The sequence below is a fragment of the Melitaea cinxia genome, chromosome 21 (assembly GCF_905220565.1).
Source record: "Melitaea cinxia chromosome 21, ilMelCinx1.1, whole genome shotgun sequence".
NCBI lineage: Eukaryota > Metazoa > Arthropoda > Insecta > Lepidoptera > Nymphalidae > Melitaea > Melitaea cinxia.
Window position 1 is genome coordinate 899,146 of NC_059414.1, and position 19,201 is coordinate 918,346.

At 35.6% G+C, this 19,201-nt stretch overlaps 1 protein-coding gene across 1 annotated transcript in view; it reads right to left on the minus strand.

Moving 5' to 3' along the window:
* Window positions 1-1,047: 1,047 nt before the first annotated feature.
* The window catches only part of LOC123664191 (neural cell adhesion molecule 1-like), a gene marked incomplete at its 5' end in the record, with an annotated part of 130,733 nt that continues 112,579 nt past the window's right edge, over window positions 1,048-19,201 (minus strand). Inside the window, 3 exons of the mRNA XM_045598787.1 lie at window positions 1,048-2,115; window positions 16,394-16,494; window positions 18,347-18,486. Of these exons, the coding sequence (XP_045454743.1) occupies window positions 1,048-2,115; window positions 16,394-16,494; window positions 18,347-18,486 (1,309 nt within the window). The remainder of the gene's footprint in view (window positions 2,116-16,393; window positions 16,495-18,346; window positions 18,487-19,201) is intronic.

The following is a 19,201-nucleotide window of genomic DNA, read 5'->3' on the forward strand; positions in this document are numbered from 1 at the left end:
CAGTCTTGGCTCTGGCTTTGCACGTTGTATTCTGTTAGTAGATTAAACTAGACTCTTTTAATAATTATTTGTGCAAAACGAATTAATTGTTACATAACATGGGCGGACAACTCAGCAGCAGTGGAGGTGAGCGTTGATGTACATCTCAAAGGGGATCTCCTTAAACCTATACCTACGTCGCAAGTCTTAGGCACTACTCTGAGATACTCCCTCTGCCGCACGATGGAGTCGGTACCCGCACGGTGAATCCATCGAATGCTAAGAAGTTAGTCTCCGCCCCGTTAACTAATAACTATCCCGTAAAAGTATTTAAAGAAAATATTCTAAAACTTCGATTTACTTTGCACAAAAAAAAAATACACGCGATTGTCAGGTATGGTGAAAAACATTCCAAGATAAATTGACGAGCCCTTATGTTGTATTATTAAAGAGATACTAAAAACGAATAATAAAGAACCTCCTTTTCTTTGTACGAGATAAAAAAGTAACGCCGACGTCTAAATGAAAGACATTTTATAGGACGACGAACATCAAGGCTGGCAGATCGACGCTATTGGCAGCTCGCGTGAAAAGAGGTTTGATACGAGGCGAGAATTCAGAATTAGACAAATAGATTTGTATTTGAGATATCGAGATCTTGAAATAAAAGAAGAGATTTGACATCTCACTGGATAGATATTTTTCATACTAATATCATCATCATCATTTCAGCCTATCACAGTCCACTGCTGGACATAGGCCTCCTCAAGTTCACGCCAATAATGGCGTGAACTCATGTGTTTTGCCCATTGTCACCACGCTGGACATGCAAGTTGGTGACCGCAGGGCTGGCTTGGTCGCACCGAAGACGCTGTTGCCCGTCTTCGGCCTGTGTATTTCAAAGCCAGCAGTTGCATGGCTATCCCGCCATAGATTGGTCATACTAATATGGTGGCAAACAATAAATTATTATTATTATTATTATATAAGCCTTTTTTCATATCCATGACTTCATATATGTATATGTATAGAAAACTATGTATCAATAAGGTGTCTGAGATTAATCTGTCATGGCCCCTTTCGGGTATAGGCCTCCTCCAATTGTCCCCATTTTTGCCTGTCGTTAGCTGTCTTCATCCAGTCCCTTCCTGCCAATCGAATTATGTCGTCTATCCAGCGGGCTGTTGGTCTGCCTCTTTGTCTTTTGCCTCCCGGGCCTGTCCATTTTGTTACTCGTTTAGGCCATCTTTCTTCAGAAGAACGGGCGATGTGTCCTGCCCATTTCCACTTCAAGCGCTGCGCGTGTTCTAATGCGTCTATCACTTTTGTTTTGAGTCTGATTTTTTTACTGTTAACTTTGTCAATGGTCTTGATGCCAAGGATGCTCCTCTCCATAGCCCGTTGGCAGGTACGTATTTTTGACAAGGTACTTTTGTTAAAGATCCAGGTTTGGGCACCGTACGATAAACAGGGTAATAGACTCGAATCCATCACTTTTTTCTTTAGTTTAATTGAAAGCTTAGACTTTAATATTTCTTTGTAACTCCAATATTTTTTCCAGGTCATGTTGATCCTCCTGTCTATTTCATCTTGGTGTCTTGTGTTTTTAAATGATATTAGTTTTCCGAGGTAAATATAGCTCTCTACGTAATCTAAAGGTGTTTGATTTATTAGTATGGGATTCTTCGTACCGTTGGTAGCCACTTTTGTTTTCGAGATATTTAGTTGTAGACCTATATTTTCGCTAGCAGCGCTTAGTTCTGTCAGCATTTCCTCTAGTTGTTCTGATGTCGCAGCGAAAAGGACAATGTCGTCGGCAAATCGTAGGTTACTGAGGGTTTTTCTTTCTATGGTTATTCCTTTTTTGCTCCAGTCTAGATCTTTCATTATATTTTGTAAGACAGCTATGAAGATTTTCGGTGACAGCGGGTCCCCCTGCTTCACGCCTCTATGGATATTAAACTCTGGGCCCAGTCTATCCAGTTTGACCCGGCTTGTACTCTTTTTATAGATGTCTTTGAGAATGTTAATGTATGTGTATGGAAGATTTTGATGCTCTAATGCGTCCCAGATACTCTGATGTGAAATGGAATCGAAGGCCTTCGCGTAGTCGACATATGCTATGTATATATTTTTCTTATATTCGACATATTTTTCTATTATTTGTTCTAAGGTGTGTATGTGATCAGTTGTTGGCAAACAATAAATAAGTGAATAATAATTTTTTTATTTAAACCAAATACTTTACAATTTCTTACCCGCCAAACTGCGGGAGAGTTTATCGGCGGAATCAACACTTATCAACAATCGTGTGGTCTAAAGCACTAATTTTTTTTTATAAAATAGTCACTTTTCCTTCTATTAAACTACATTAATTCCAATTTTTACTATAAAAAATACCAGGAGAACATAAAAATATAGGTGGAAATCGTTACGCTGAAATTGGTTGATAATTGCGCAGTTTGCAGCGTTTCGCGTTACTCTTCATTAAATGTGATTTATTACTGATTCACACACGGAGGGATATTAGTCATGGAATTGATTACAGCCTAATTAATTAGCCATGGAATATTCTAGAGCCATTTAACAACATTACTACCAGGAGATTATAAATCAACAATAATTATAATTATAATCATTCCGGTTTTTTATATTTAGAATTAGAATTTGAGGATTTGTTATTTACAGTCTTTGATTATGGACATGATAAAGATACGAAACCAATTTTTTGTAATCTGCGAATTACAGTGAAATGGTAAGTATTGTCCGTATGTCAGGATTGTTAGATACGTTTTGTAGGTTTTAGCCTTTCTTTACGATTTAAAGAAATAATTTCTCCTAATTACGGAACTTTGCTTCAGTCTGTAATATCCCACTGGGCATAGGCGTCTCTCCCCATGTAGAAAGATCAGAGCTTAATCCATTACGCTACTCTAATGCGGGTTGGCAGATATTGTAGGTATTATGATTTTTAATTGATTGCTGATGTTTGTCATGTGGTCACATTTAAAAATCATCGAGATTTGATTACAAGTTTTTGAGTAATCTTTGATAACGCGTATTTACTTGACTATTTTTTCGTCTACCTACGTTGTATTTCTTGTCGACGGTTTTTTTTCGTTTACGAGCAAATACAATTATTTTTTAGTTACTACTGTTTCTTTATATTTTGGTGTACAATAAAGAATATATATTATTATTATTATTATATACTAAGACTAGCTGATCCCGCAAACGTTGTTTTGCCATATATGTTATTAACCCCTCTTAATCTCCCCCTTTTAACTTAGAGGTATGAAAAATTGAAAATGGCCGATTCTCAACCTATCCGATATGCACACAAAATTTCGTAAAAATCTGTCCAGCCGTTTCGGTCGAGTATTGTAACTAACATTGTGACACGAGAATTTTATACATAACTTCATCGAGCCTCTCAATATACATCGTTAAGGAGTTATGCACGTACATATATATCAGCGATTTATTTAATTAAATAAATATAAATAAATAAATAGCTACACAATACACACACGGTCGTCTGTTCCTATAGTAAGCAACTTAATGCTTGTGTTACAGGTAACAGCCGACTGGTATACTACATTTTTTTTTCGATAAACATACTTATAAATAATACATAAACAAATTTTTATATTACACCCAGACTCGGGGTGGGAATCGAACCCACAAACCTCGGAGCAGAAAGCAGGGTCACTACAAACTGCGCCAACGGGCTAGTCATTTTTTCTTATTTTTTTTAATTTTTTTTGGATTTTTTTTTGTTGTTTGTCAGGGCTATTGTAAACTGTGGGATGTGATGGAAGTATTTCGTAACCTTCAGACCTTATTAAGGTTACGAAATACCTTAAAGTTAACTTTAATCATTTCCTAATTACTTATGTACACCTAAATAATTATGCTATTTACACAATTACTTAGTGTAACGTTTCAGCCTGTAATATCCCACTACTGGGCATAGACCTCTTTCCCCATGTAGGAGAAGGATCAGAGCTTAATCCACCACGCTGTTCCAATGCGGGTTGGCGGATATATTCCCTACTATGAGTAACGATCGCTATCAGGTGTACATGATAACAACCGGGACCGACGGCTTAACGTGCTCTCCGAGGCACGGTGGGGAGACCCACGAGGACTGCACAAACACCCAGACCACGGCAAACACCTGTATGGCAAATACAAATGTTTGTCATGTGCGGGGATCGAACCCGCAACCGCCAGCGCAACAGGTACAATCCATGGCTGTAACCGCTGCGCCAACGCGGCGTTCGCGTACGCGTGCGTGTAGTGTAAAGGGCTAAGTAAATTATTGTCCTGATTTATTGTTATTGTTGATACTAAATTACATGAATGAGGTGAGATATGTGGATGAAGCCAACTTTTTTATATTTGAACAGCTTGGCTAGACTGTCTTACGCCGAACAACCGGATCACAAATAATATACATAAATCAATAACAATAAATCCCAGTATTGATGCAAAAAAATCCTAGAAACAAAACAAAGTCAAGAAGACTTTCTCATCGTATGACCATCCATTATATTTTCCTTCTCAAATGAAAACAGATTGGAGCGCCCGTGATAATCCTTATCTAACATTGAGATAAATCGTCTTGGTAATCTCTGGCGCTAGTTCTGTTACATCCCTTGACTTTTCCCGGATTAAAGTGAATTGTTTGGTATATTGTGATTTATTATGGTTTTTCATGTATGCGTTTTCAAATTTAGTATGCGGTTGAGTGTCCGCCATTTTATATTTGGTTTGGTTTGTGGTTATGTGTAGAATTGGAGAGATTTTTCTTTATAGCTCAGATTAAAAGGTAAACTATAATAATTTGTACTCTTAAATCTAATCTACGTTCTAACAGGGTAAGCGGTCCTAGAAATATATTTTGAAAATGACGTGTGGTAACATTTGGGAGATGCAAACTTACCATTGGCATAATTTCAGCTTCTCATCTTGTTGCGTTCTGGAGATAATTTATCAAAAAGGCGTGAGAGCGGGTATTTTTTGAAACTGTTGTAGCTACACTAATGATATTAAAACTATTAATTGGAGAAAATATAAGTATACTTAACATATTTTTTATAGAATTTTTCTATTGTATTTACTATTTTATTTGTAGTTTACGCAAAGGTGCAATCACAGAAAAAATTTAATGTTGCTTGCGATGTCTGGTACTTGGTCTACCAAAAAGCATATAAATATAAAATGTGTGCAACACTTCCAAACAAAAATGAAAACTTCTTATGACCGTCCTCGGTACAGCACGAGATCCGGCATTCGGAACAACTCATATGTTTAATAATAATGATCATACATACATAGACACATACACAGACACATGCAAGATAATATGTATACCAAAACTTGCATCCAAACAACGTTAATTAATAAAATTATTATTATTATATTTTCAGTCTATTTCCTCCATTAGTTTATTACAAAAATAATAGCATTACTTGAGCGAATATATTCTCATGATGTGAAAAATAAGGGTTGCCTATTTTCCTCATGCGCAATGATAGGGTTGCCACAACCAGATTTAAACAGGTACGTTAACGTGTTAACGTAGTTAATATACCCGCACCTGTTATTTAATTGATACATATGTGAAATGAAAGGCTATTTTAGAAGGTTGCTTGATAACATCGCCTCTAGACAATGTTAATTAATAAAATTGTTAATTAAATATATTTAATCTATTTCTTCGATTTGTTTTTTTACTAAAATATAGCATTTGTTGAGATTTCTCAACCCCGTAGTTGCGAAGGGGAAACTCATTATTATTAAATATGATTATAAAAACAGTAAGATGTTTTTTTAATCGAAAGGTAATGCGTGTCTTATGGTTACATTTAAACTGAATCAATATCGAATGACTACTTTTTTAGTAATCTTTGTTAATGCGTATTTACTTGATTATTTTTTGGTCAGCCTACGTTGTGTTACTTGTCGATGTAATTGAAATCGGTTTTTTTTTCGTTTGCGAGCAAACATAATTATTATAATCTAAACATAGTGTATTTGTTCAGGTTCACAATAGAAGTATATGTAAAGAAGTTTAAACTAAAACTATCATAGCTAGGCTATGCAAGTTAGGATCTAATAGTCAACCATTTTGTAAAATATACTTGAAGAAAAGGAAAATTTCATACTTTATGTAAGGAATTTTCCATACAATTTTTAGCTATGATGGTTACTATATAATCCTACTTTGTATCTCTATACTGTAATAGTTTGCGATTTCGAGAAAAGGATGCGAGTCGAAATAGTGATGTTACTGTCATGTGATTTGACAGATCTCTGGTAAATTTCCATAAAGTAGCTCTTTATGAATATTAATTATAAATCTTATTATAGACTAGCTGCACGGACAGACTTCATTCTGTCAAAAGTTAATAGAAATTTTTTAAAAATATTTTTTAACTTTTTTTTATATTTAATTTAAACCTTCCGTGGGCCTTAAGGAACATACAAAAAATAAATTAGCCGAATCAGTCGAGGCATTCTCGAGTTATGCGCTTAGCAATATTATTTTTATTTATATAGATTAATAGGCACTAAATTAGTATCTAAGATTTTATTTTTGTGTTACCCACATTAGGAATTCTAAACATTTTTGAATATCATATCAAAAATTGACCGCTCCAGCGGGGTTCGAACCCGCGTCTCCGACGTACCGTGTCGGCGCTCTAGCCAATTAAGCTATGGAACGATGCACCCGCTCGAGCGAAATTTTCGATATGATAATTTTTAATTTCGGTTTTAAGCGAACCGTGGCGCCGTCTATAGTGAGCTCTTTACAGAAACCCGTAACTATTCAAAGTTTCATATTACAATGAAAATCTTTGACAGGAGACGACACCGTGCTATTTTTAATATCTGAGATTTTATTTTTGTGTTACCCACATTAGGAATTCTAAACATTTTTGAATATCATATCAAAAATTGACCGCTCCAGCGGGGTTCGAACCCGCGTCTCCGACGTACCGTGTCGGCGCTCTAGCCAATTAAGCTATGGAACGATGCACCCGCTCGAGCGAAATTTTCGATATGATAATTTTTAATTTCGGTTTTAAGCGAACCGTGGCGCCGTCTATAGTGAGCTCTTTACAGAAACCCGTAACTATTCAAAGTTTCATATTACAATGAAAATCTTTGACAGGAGACGACACCGTGCTATTTTTAATATCTAAGATTTTATTTTTGTGTTACCCACATTAGGAATTCTAAACATTTTTGAATATCATATCAAAAATTGACCGCTCCAGCGGGGTTCGAACCCGCGTCTCCGACGTACCGTGTCGGCGCTCTAGCCAATTAAGCTATGGAACGATGCACCCGCTCGAGCGAAATTTTCGATATGATAATTTTTAATTTCGGTTTTAAGCGAACCGTGGCGCCGTCTATAGTGAGCTCTTTACAGAAACCCGTAACTATTCAAAGTTTCATATTACAATGAAAATCTTTGACAGGAGACGACACCGTGCTATTTTTAATATCTAAGATTTTATTTTTGTGTTACCCACATTAGGAATTCTAAACATTTTTGAATATCATATCAAAAATTGACCGCTCCAGCGGGGTTCGAACCCGCGTCTCCGACGTACCGTGTCGGCGCTTAAAACCGAAATTAAAAATTATCATATCGAAAATTTCGCTCGAGCGGGTGCATCGTTCCATAGCTTAATTGGCTAGAGCGCCGACACGGTACGTCGGAGACGCGGGTTCGAACCCCGCTGGAGCGGTCAATTTTTGATATGATATTCAAAAATGTTTAGAATTCCTAATGTGGGTAACACAAAAATAAAATCTTAGATATTAAAAATAGCACGGTGTCGTCTCCTGTCAAAGATTTTCATTGTAATATGAAACTTTGAATAGTTACGGGTTTCTGTAAAGAGCTCACTATAGACGGCGCCACGGTGCGCTTAAAACCGAAATTAAAAATTATCATATCGAAAATTTCGCTCGAGCGGGTGCATCGTTCCATAGCTTTATTGGCTAGAGCGCCGACACGGTACGTCGGAGACGCGGGTTCGAACCCCGCTGGAGCGGTCAATTTTTGATATGATATTCAAAAATGTTTAGAATTCCTAATGTGGGTAACACAAAAATAAAATCTTAGATATTAAAAATAGCACGGTGTCGTCTCCTGTCAAAGATTTTCATTGTAATATGAAACTTTGAATAGTTACGGGTTTCTGTAAAGAGCTCACTATAGACGGCGCCACGGTTCGCTTAAAACCGAAATTAAAAATTATCATATCGAAAATTTCGCTCGAGCGGGTGCATCGTTCCATAGCTTAATTGGCTAGAGCGCCGACACGGTACGTCGGAGACGCGGGTTCGAACCCCGCTGGAGCGGTCAATTTTTGATATGATATTCAAAAATGTTTAGAATTCCTAATGTGGGTAACACAAAAATAAAATCTTAGATATTAAAAATAGCACGGTGTCGTCTCCTGTCAAAGATTTTCATTGTAATATGAAACTTTGAATAGTTACGGGTTTCTGTAAAGAGCTCACTATAGACGGCGCCACGGTTCGCTTAAAACCGAAATTAAAAATTATCATATCGAAAATTTCGCTCGAGCGGGTGCATCGTTCCATAGCTTAATTGGCTAGAGCGCCGACACGGTACGTCGGAGACGCGGGTTCGAACCCCGCTGGAGCGGTCAATTTTTGATATGATATTCAAAAATGTTTAGAATTCCTAATGTGGGTAACACAAAAATAAAATCTTAGATATTAAAAATAGCACGGTGTCGTCTCCTGTCAAAGATTTTCATTGTAATATGAAACTTTGAATAGTTACGGGTTTCTGTAAAGAGCTCACTATAGACGGCGCCACGGTTCGCTTAAAACCGAAATTAAAAATTATCATATCGAAAATTTCGCTCGAGCGGGTGCATCGTTCCATAGCTTAATTGGCTAGAGCGCCGACACGGTACGTCGGAGACGCGGGTTCGAACCCCGCTGGAGCGGTCAATTTTTGATATGATATTCAAAAATGTTTAGAATTCCTAATGTGGGTAACACAAAAATAAAATCTTAGATATTAAAAATAGCACGGTGTCGTCTCCTGTCAAAGATTTTCATTGTAATATGAAACTTTGAATAGTTACGGGTTTCTGTAAAGAGCTCACTATAGACGGCGCCACGGTTCGCTTAAAACCGAAATTAAAAATTATCATATCGAAAATTTCGCTCGAGCGGGTGCATCGTTCCATAGCTTTATTGGCTAGAGCGCCGACACGGTACGTCGGAGACGCGGGTTCGAACCCCGCTGGAGCGGTCAATTTTTGATATGATATTCAAAAATGTTTAGAATTCCTAATGTGGGTAACACAAAAATAAAATCTTAGATATTAAAAATAGCACGGTGTCGTCTCCTGTCAAAGATTTTCATTGTAATATGAAACTTTGAATAGTTACGGGTTTCTGTAAAGAGCTCACTATAGACGGCGCCACGGTTCGCTTAAAACCGAAATTAAAAATTATCATATCGAAAATTTCGCTCGAGCGGGTGCATCGTTCCATAGCTTAATTGGCTAGAGCGCCGACACGGTACGTCGGAGACGCGGGTTCGAACCCCGCTGGAGCGGTCAATTTTTGATATGATATTCAAAAATGTTTAGAATTCCTAATGTGGGTAACACAAAAATAAAATCTTAGATATTAAAAATAGCACGGTGTCGTCTCCTGTCAAAGATTTTCATTGTAATATGAAACTTTGAATAGTTACGGGTTTCTGTAAAGAGCTCACTATAGACGGCGCCACGGTTCGCTTAAAACCGAAATTAAAAATTATCATATCGAAAATTTCGCTCGAGCGGGTGCATCGTTCCATAGCTTAATTGGCTAGAGCGCCGACACGGTACGTCGGAGACGCGGGTTCGAACCCCGCTGGAGCGGTCAATTTTTGATATGATATTCAAAAATGTTCACTAAATTAGTAGTCAGTACATAGAAGACACGTTTGTATTCATTAGCACTAACATAAACAAACATCCAGACAACGCCCACTGTTGGTTGTTGGTCTCCTCTTTATACGGGTGAACGATTGAAGTTTAATTTGTCACGCTGATAGACTGCGTATTGATGGATAATTCCTCTAACATGAGTAAAGAATTGCTATCGAATACATGTACTGTGTGGCTACGGGTACTGTGTGGCTACGGTACTAAAGAATATAGCCACCCCCTCTCTTCCCGTCGGTTTCGTAAGAGGCGACTGAGGGATAACACGGTTCCGCTACCACCTTGGAAATTAAAAAGCCGACCGGTGGCGGGATAACCCTCCAACTGCTGGCTTTGAAATACACAGACCGAAGACGGGCAGCAGCGTCTTCGGTGCGACAAAGTCAGCCTTGCGGTCACCAACCCGCCTGCCCAGCGTGGTGACTACGGGCAAAATGCATGAGTTCAAGTTATTTTTGGCGTAAACTTGTGGAGGACTATGTCCAGCAGTGGACTCTATAGGCTGTAATGATGATCGAATATATGATAATAAACGCGACGAGCCCTTTGCTCACTCTCCAGGAAACGATTATATCCAAAAGAATAAATATTTATGTAAACATAAGTACCCATTCATGCAGTAATTGAACTTGCAACTGACCCCTAAAGTTAAATATGAAAAAGGGTGGCGGCACCTGTTATAAAGCTTTTAAGCTTATCAGCACAGAACAGGCAATCATATAATTTCCTTATACTAACATAAAATTAAGTGCACTTGTAATAAATTAGTTTATGATTGTGGATTTAATGAAAACTATTTGACTTTTGACTGATTACCAAATCAGTTGTTGTGATGACGAAAGTTACATTAATGAAGATGGTTGTGAATTTGGATATCTCTCGGTGTTAGTTTATTTATGTGCACTGTTAACTGAGTTAGGACAACACATGAAATATCCTGCTCGAAATCTGGAGCAGATCGAACGGGGGAAGAACCTCAACACACACAGAAACACAATAAACACACACAGAAACACAATAAACACACACACATATAAAACACAATTACAGAAACCACAGGTAAATAGTATGTTCTTGTGGTGAGTAGGGTCATAAAGTTCTGGGAAGAGGGATTGTAGGTAGGGACGGCAACGTTTGCAAGCGGTTGCGATGCTTCTGGATATGGAGGTGTCTATAAGTTGCGGCAATCGTTTACCATCAGGTGAGCCGTACGATTGTTTTCCGCCCTGGTGTATGAAAAATGCTCAAATATAATTATGTTTTTGTTTAGGCCATTCTGGATTGGACTAGCCTGGTAAAAAATACCCGCTTTGTCCCCGTAAATTTTTCATATAACAGAAGTGGCATTTGCCCTGCCTGATTATTTACAGACCGAATTGGAGCGTGCCTAAAAGTAGATTTTTTTTAATTTCTGACTAAGTCAAAAACAAACTAACTGTTTTAACTTGTTCGTTCTTGTTCGTTTTAACTCGGAAGGTAGCTTTAACCCAAAACTTTAAATATAAGAATCCAGACAACGTTTATATAATCAGTACAACATTAATTCTGAAAGTTATCAATATATACCACATAGATTTGATATGCACGTAAATTATTATCATTATTTATCTATTCTGAAATTAATATCACACAATCTATTTTAAAATTAAATAATTTGTTAAATTATACGAATTAATTTAAATAATTATAACGATACAAATGTGTTGAATATGTAACGAGAGAATTTGCATAAAAATATATGTGCATTGTTTAATCGGCGAGTTAGAATTACAACAGTGATAAATGAAATTTATTTCGAAATTATTAATTATGTTTATATACTTTGTTAATATTCGTTTTAGCCTGTAATATCCCACTAGTGGGTGTAGGCCTCTTTCCCCATGTAGGAAGGATCAGAGCTTAATCCACCACGCTGTTCCAATGCAGTTTGGCGGATATATTCCCTACTATGAGTAACGATCGCTATCAGGTTTACATGATAACAACCGGTACCGACGGCTTAACGTGCTCTCCGAGGTACGGTGGAGAGACCCACTAGGACTGCACAAACACCCAGACCACGGCAAACACCTGTATGGCCAATACAAATGTTTGTCATGTGCGGGGATCGAACCCGCAACCGCCAACGCAACAGGTACAATCCATGACTGTGACCGCTGCGCCAACGCGGCGTCTATATTACAAGTATCATTTGTTACTTTTGAATTGTTAAAAGAAGTGTTATTAAAAATTATACTCTCAATAAAATCATTAAGTATCAACTGAATTTTATAATATTTCATCAATGTTTATTAATATTTATGTATCGCTCCTTAGATATACTTATGTATCTTACATAGACCTCCCCAACATCCCAGTTCTTCGCCATCCTCATTTATTTATTTATTTATACATTTAATATTTCACACTTATATACTCCTTAAAAGTAGGCCAGTTTATTTTAAGAGTGTCGCGCTCTCTAGACACAAAACGGCTGTGTACGAGTATGTACAGACTGCTAGGAATCAAATTACTCTGATATGTAGTTCTTTAATAACTGCGTAAAACAGTTACCAATTATTTATTAGCATGTAATAAAAAATATATATATATATATATGAAAGATGTAACTGTCAGGCAAGCTTGAAGCGGCCTATGTCCAGCCGTGGACTGCGATAGGCTGAAGTGATGATTAGTAATACATAAAATAAACACACAAACAATGTAGACAGTTTCTTTGTTATTTTATTATGTTTTAGACTAGAAGACAGACGATATATGTATATATATATAAATCGTATTAGTAAACAGTATTAGTGCAAACAGACAAGTTCATGTGTGCTCAACTCATGTGTGCTGGACATAGGCCTCCACAAGTTCGTGCCAAAAAGACGTCAACTCATGTGTTTTTCCCATAGTCTCCACGCTGGGCAGGCGGGTTGGTGACCGCAGTACTGGCTTTGTCGCACCGAAGACGCTGCAATTTTATGCATATCTAACGAGAACCTTTTTTAGAATCTATTTTTTAGATTAAAAGCAGTTTTGTGATCTTTTAGACAATATCAATTCAAAGTTTCAATTTAAAAAAAAAAAACAGGAAGATTGAAACGGTTTTAAGCAAGGACTTAAGTAATTCCAAGCTACTCTGCTTCTTTTGTACGAAAAAAAAGGAAAATTCCAGAAGCAATTATAAAATAACGAATTTACTTATCAATGCCAATCCTGAAGTATCTTTTAAGACAACTTTTCCAATACGGAAAGTGGAGAACCGGTTATAGATAGCAAAAACTTCAGTGGAAATAAGAAATGAATAAAAATAGCATTTTCTAAGTTTCTTGTTCGAATCTACTGCTTTATACCGATAATATTAAATAAGGTTTTATTGCTTCAACGAGTTATAGTCATACTTCGTAATTTTAACCGCCTTATTTTTCAGAATCGAAATAAAAAAATACTTTATCCGAGGCTTCAAAAGCACTTTTGAATAGTCATTGCATAAATTAAAATTATATTGGTTACAATTAATTATAGTGAATAGTGGGACTTACAACCAATTCAGAATGTAAATTTTGCAGAGAAAAATTGGCAAGAAATTACGCTTAAATACGCAAAAGAGTACTTTTAACATTTTTACTACGTCATTCTTCTATTGTAACTTATTCGAAACAAGCACATGGTCTATCTTGATTATAATTTTGCTGTGATAAGCACAAAATTTAAAAAAAAAGAATCATCAAAACCGGTTTACCCAGTAAAAAGTTTTGAAGTAAAATCTATATAAAATACAGTCGAATTAAGAACCTCCTCCCTTTTTAATTTGGTTAAAATATATCAACCCGAGTGAAACCAAATGGTGTAAATAATAAGGACACACGCATTGAACGGATGCATAAACAAGATTTACCGTTATCACGGAAATTACACCATAAACTATGGCTGATAATTCATATAATTGACGTTAACTGCTTGTTAATAAGTTATACTCGTACGTTCGTTTATTATTTATAAAACAATTTATTTATTAACTTTAGTTTTATTTTTTGACATCTATTAAATATATAAAAAAAATTATATACCTATAACAAAGTTGCAGAAGTGTAGCCAACTGAAGTGGCAGTGGGCTGGTCACATCTGTTGTAGAACCGATGGTTTGTGGTTTAAGAAGGTTCTCAAATGGAAGCAATGGCAGCTGGAAATATCCTGTTTAAAATCTGGAGCAGCTCGACTGGGGAAATGCCTCGACCTTACAGAAAATCACAGCTAAACAATACTGCTGTCAAGCAGTATTGTGTTTCTGTGCTGTTGACATTACAACATAAGGAAAAAGTAAACATTTATCTTAAATGACGTAATTTTTTTTCATAAGATTATGAATTCAGAGCTCCTGTTGGGGGGGGGGGGGGATTGGAGGTAGGGTCGAGAACGCACTAGCGATGCTTGTAGTGATGCAGGCATCTGTAGGTTACGTTTATCGCTTATCATCAGTTGAGCCGTATGCCTGTTTGCCGACTAAGTTGTATAAAAAAAAATCATAATTTATAATCAACTAGTTTTAGTAATTTAGTTCACGAATTGTCCATGGCAACACTCAACTTCCTATCACTCATTTGACATGTATGTTGCAATTTGCTCGACTGTTACTTACTTTATTTGCTTAGTTATTATATAATTGAGTTTTGTTTTATGTTGTTATATATTGTTATATCATATAGAAATACTAGCTGACACCGCAAACGTTGTTTTGCCATATATGTTTATCAACACCTTTAATTCCCCTCCCCTTATAACTTAGGGGTATGAAAAATAGAAGTTTGCGAATCCTCAGACCTACCCGATATGCACACAAAATTTCATAAAAAATATGTTATAAACCCCTTTATTCCCCTCCCCCCTTATAACTTAGGGGTATGAAAAATAGATGTTGTTCGATTCTCAGACCTACCCGATATGCACACAAAATTTCATGAGAATCGGTCAAGCCGTTTCGGAGGAGTTTAACTACAAACACCGCGACACGAGAATTTTATATATTAGATGTAATATAATAATGGTTTATAAGGTAAACAATAAAACTTTGAATTTTATTTATGAATCAACATTTATTTAAAGATATCATAGAATTTACAATAATTATTACATAAAAACTATTATTAATAATTAATTAATATATAAGGAGAAGATCGATAGAATTTATTTAATAAAAATGTTACATAATCGTCTTATTGAAAATAAATCTTTTTTCATATAATAAGATTAACAATAATATCATATAAACACGTATTTAATTAACAAACATTTTTTTTTAATAATTATTAATGTTATAATAATAAGGGTTGACAGCACAAAGAAGATTTATAGATTTATAGCTGTGCGCTTAATTGTATTTTTTTCATTGAATTAAATTATAATTTTAATTAATTATAATTAATGTATATAAATAAAAAATAATTTTAAAATAAAGATTTTTGAAGTGTTCTTTACGCACGCTCGTCTTGGGGAGTAAGCTGGTGAATGCGTGACGAGAGCGTTACGAAAAGTGTGATCGGGCGAGGCGAACGAAAGATGAGAGGGAGATAGTTAATGAAGATAGAAAGAGAGTGACGTTTCGTATATTACTGTAGGGGAACTAAAGAAGTTGTACTTCAGTTTTTTATATTTCTGTTTAATTTTGTATTTGTGAAATATGTATCTATGAAATAAAGTTTTAAAAGTATTTCAAAGTATTTTATAATAATTACGTTTAGGTTTTATATCTATCGATCCTCCCGTTTTACAATATATTATGATATGGAAGAATTCGTCTATATTCACTTAAAATTAAATTTATTGGCAATCATTGAAATTTACAAGATATATTTACAAACGATGTTCCGGTTTCTTGTGTTATCTCTGTGGCATCTGAAATGTGTAACATCAATATAAATATGTACTAAATTAGATAAGTTATATAATTCATCTTAAATTGCTAATTTATATTGTCAATTGGTCATAGATCATCAATGATTCTCTTTCTTAATCATAGTGAGATTCAGGGTATGATGTCATGTCTGTGTACACTTGTACAGTGTAGACAAAGGCTCCAAAAAATATTTAAAAAAAAAAGTTTGAATGCTAATGAAGACTAAATAAATTTTCACATAAAACTGGGACCAACAACAGGATATGTGTATTGATATATTAATACAAAAATTAGAAAAAATACGATATATTAACAAATGAAATTATTAGGGACGCTGGTAGGCGTGAACTGACCGTAGCGTAGACATGATTTCAGATAATGAAAAAACTTGATACGGAAATCACTCACCTATTTAAATTGTAAGTGATAAATTTGTTTCAAAACGTCCCTTGGTGAGACTTGAGACTAGAGAATCGTAAGGAAACCTGCCTATGTCAGAATATGTTGTGAAACATGTATGTCAAATATGTCATACCATGTCCTCCTTGGACGACGGCTGGGGGTAGGTCGCAGCCTCCTTGATAGTGTACGTCTTGTTGTCGCTCGACTCCAACACGACACGCGGTGGTTCACCCTCTAAGAAATATAATTCTAAGTTAAACTAAATACTAAAAGTAGTATATTTACTAAAGTAAAATTCTGAAAGTGAGATTAACTTAAAAGCTTTATTTTATTTTCAAAAGAGTAACTGCGGAGTTTCTTGCCGATTCTTCTCTGCAGAATCTACATTCCGAATCGGTGGTAGCTTCACTTTTACAAAAATAATAATTTATTTTTAAAGTTTTGATTTGTAAATTGACGATTCGAAAGTGCTCTTAGAGCCTATTTGAATAAAGCTATTTTTGATTTTGATTTTGATTTTGATTTTTGCACAGATTATGCATATGTACTAAAAATGAGCGTTTTAAAACAACATTTTGACTTCCGTTAAAACTATGAACAGTTTCTTGTAGTTCAAACATCTATTCCAGTTCATGTTGATCATTAGAACCCCTAGAAGTTAGTTATAAACTTCTAACAATGTACACTAATATACAAAACAATTCGCTCAGGGGTATTCGATGTCAGAGATGGTTTTCTGTTGCTAGTCTCTTGTTGATGTATATTATCAAAACTGGTCGACCCACTCGGTTATCTTGCATCGATGGGGGAGGGTATTGACCCGCTATTATTAGACGAATGATGGCATATTTTGAAGTTTTGTTAGATATATATTGCTTCCTCGTAGAGTATTTTAATTAGTTATATTATGTGTAGAATTACGAATATACACTACTCTATTGCTTATTTTTATTTGATTACTAGCTGTGCTCGCGACTTCGTCCGCGTGGAATAGTGACTTCACATGTTCAATGTGATTCTATAAATTGGCATAACTTTTTTATTTATGAACCGATTGACATGAAACGAACACTAGATGTTAAGCTAAGGCTATCACAATATATTATTAAAACCGCATCTAAATCAGATAAGCCATTTCTGAGATTAGCGGGTACAAACGCACGGACAAACAGGCAAAAAATCTGACAAATCTACTTTTGGGTGATATTTGCATTGATAAAGGTCAAAATAACATTTTTTCTCATATAACTTAAATGTACAGACAAGGACTCCTTGCATTTTTATTATATGTATTGATATATTGCTATTTCGTGGGCGATTTTAATTAGTATTATTTTGTGTAATATTAAGAACACACTGTATTATTTATTTTTAAGGCTCACCAACAATTGTTCACACAGACACAAGCAATAGATTCGTCCAATTATAGTAAAAGTGTAACAACTACTTAAAGTTAAATAAATAATAAATAAAAATCTACACAAATCACACACGGTCGTATGTTCCTAAAGTAAGCAACTTAATGCTTGTGTTATAGGTAACAGCTGACTGGTATAGCTACATTTTTTTTTCGATAAACATACTTATAAATAATACATATATAAATATATAAATAAATATTTATATTACACCCAGACTCGGGGTGGGAATCGAACCCACAACCCTCGGAGCAGAAAGCAGGGTTACTACAAACTGCGCCAACGGGCTAGTCAAAATTAAACTCTAAATGCCAATAAAAATAAAAATGTTAATAAGTCAGTGAATGCAAAGATCTTAACTGACAGCTGGTTTATACATTTTTGTTGTTTTTGTTATTTTAGAAACAGTTTTACTCAACGTAAAAAAATAATAAATACAATAATATTAAACCTATAGTTTCCTGATATCGAAAAGTAAAAATCTAGTATTATTATAAGATCTCTTTTAAACTAGGTTTGTTAAAGGATAATAGTATTTATTAACTATTAACACAAGCATTAAGTTGCTTACAGACCACGACCACACGTGTGTTACAATATATTTATTTATATAAAAAAATGTATATCTGATTGTTATGTAACACAAGAGTAAAAACAACCTTACTCACCGGCCTTAGGGTTCAATATATCTGGCTTTCGTTCCAATTTCTCGGAAGCTGGATAAGCGATGAGGTATCTTCTGCCATTCGCGTCGACCTGGACCACGCTCTGAGACGGTCGCTTACTGTTCGCTGTGGTTTCGTTTCGCCTGCGAAATTAAATAGATAACTCAGATACTGTGAAATAATCAGTCGAGTCGCCCATGACCTTGGTGTCTGCCACTTCATTGAATTATCGAGAGTTTCCTGATGAAAATCGTAGCAAATCCCATATGCGTAAAAGTACAGACAATAACCATTTCTTCTAATTATTTACCCAAGATGCAGACACAATCACATAATAAAAAAAGAACAGTTTTGACTTCAGTATAACTAATTTATCCTGATTAAGTCATCATCACATTCACATTCACTTCAGCCTATCGCAGTCCACTGCTGGACATAGGCCTCTACAAGTTCGTGCCAAAATATGGCGTGAACTCATATGTGTTGCCCATAGTCACCACGCTGGGCAGGCGGGTTGGTGACCGCAGGGCTGGCTTTGTCGCACCTAAGACGCTGCTGCCCGACTTCGGCCTGTGTATTTCAAAGCCAGCAGTTATTATTAGTGGTTATCCCGCCATCGGTCGGGTTTATAAGTTCCAAGGTGATAGTGGAACTGTGTTATCCCTTACTCATCTCTTACGACACCCACGGGAAGAGAGGGGGTGGCTATATTCTTTATTGTGGTAGCCACATAGCTTATGCCTTATTAAGTGCCTCTAAGGAATTTTTGAATGTATCACATATGAACATTGAATGTTCAAAATTAGGCCTGGTACAGTTTATTAGATGTATATATATATATATATATATATATATATA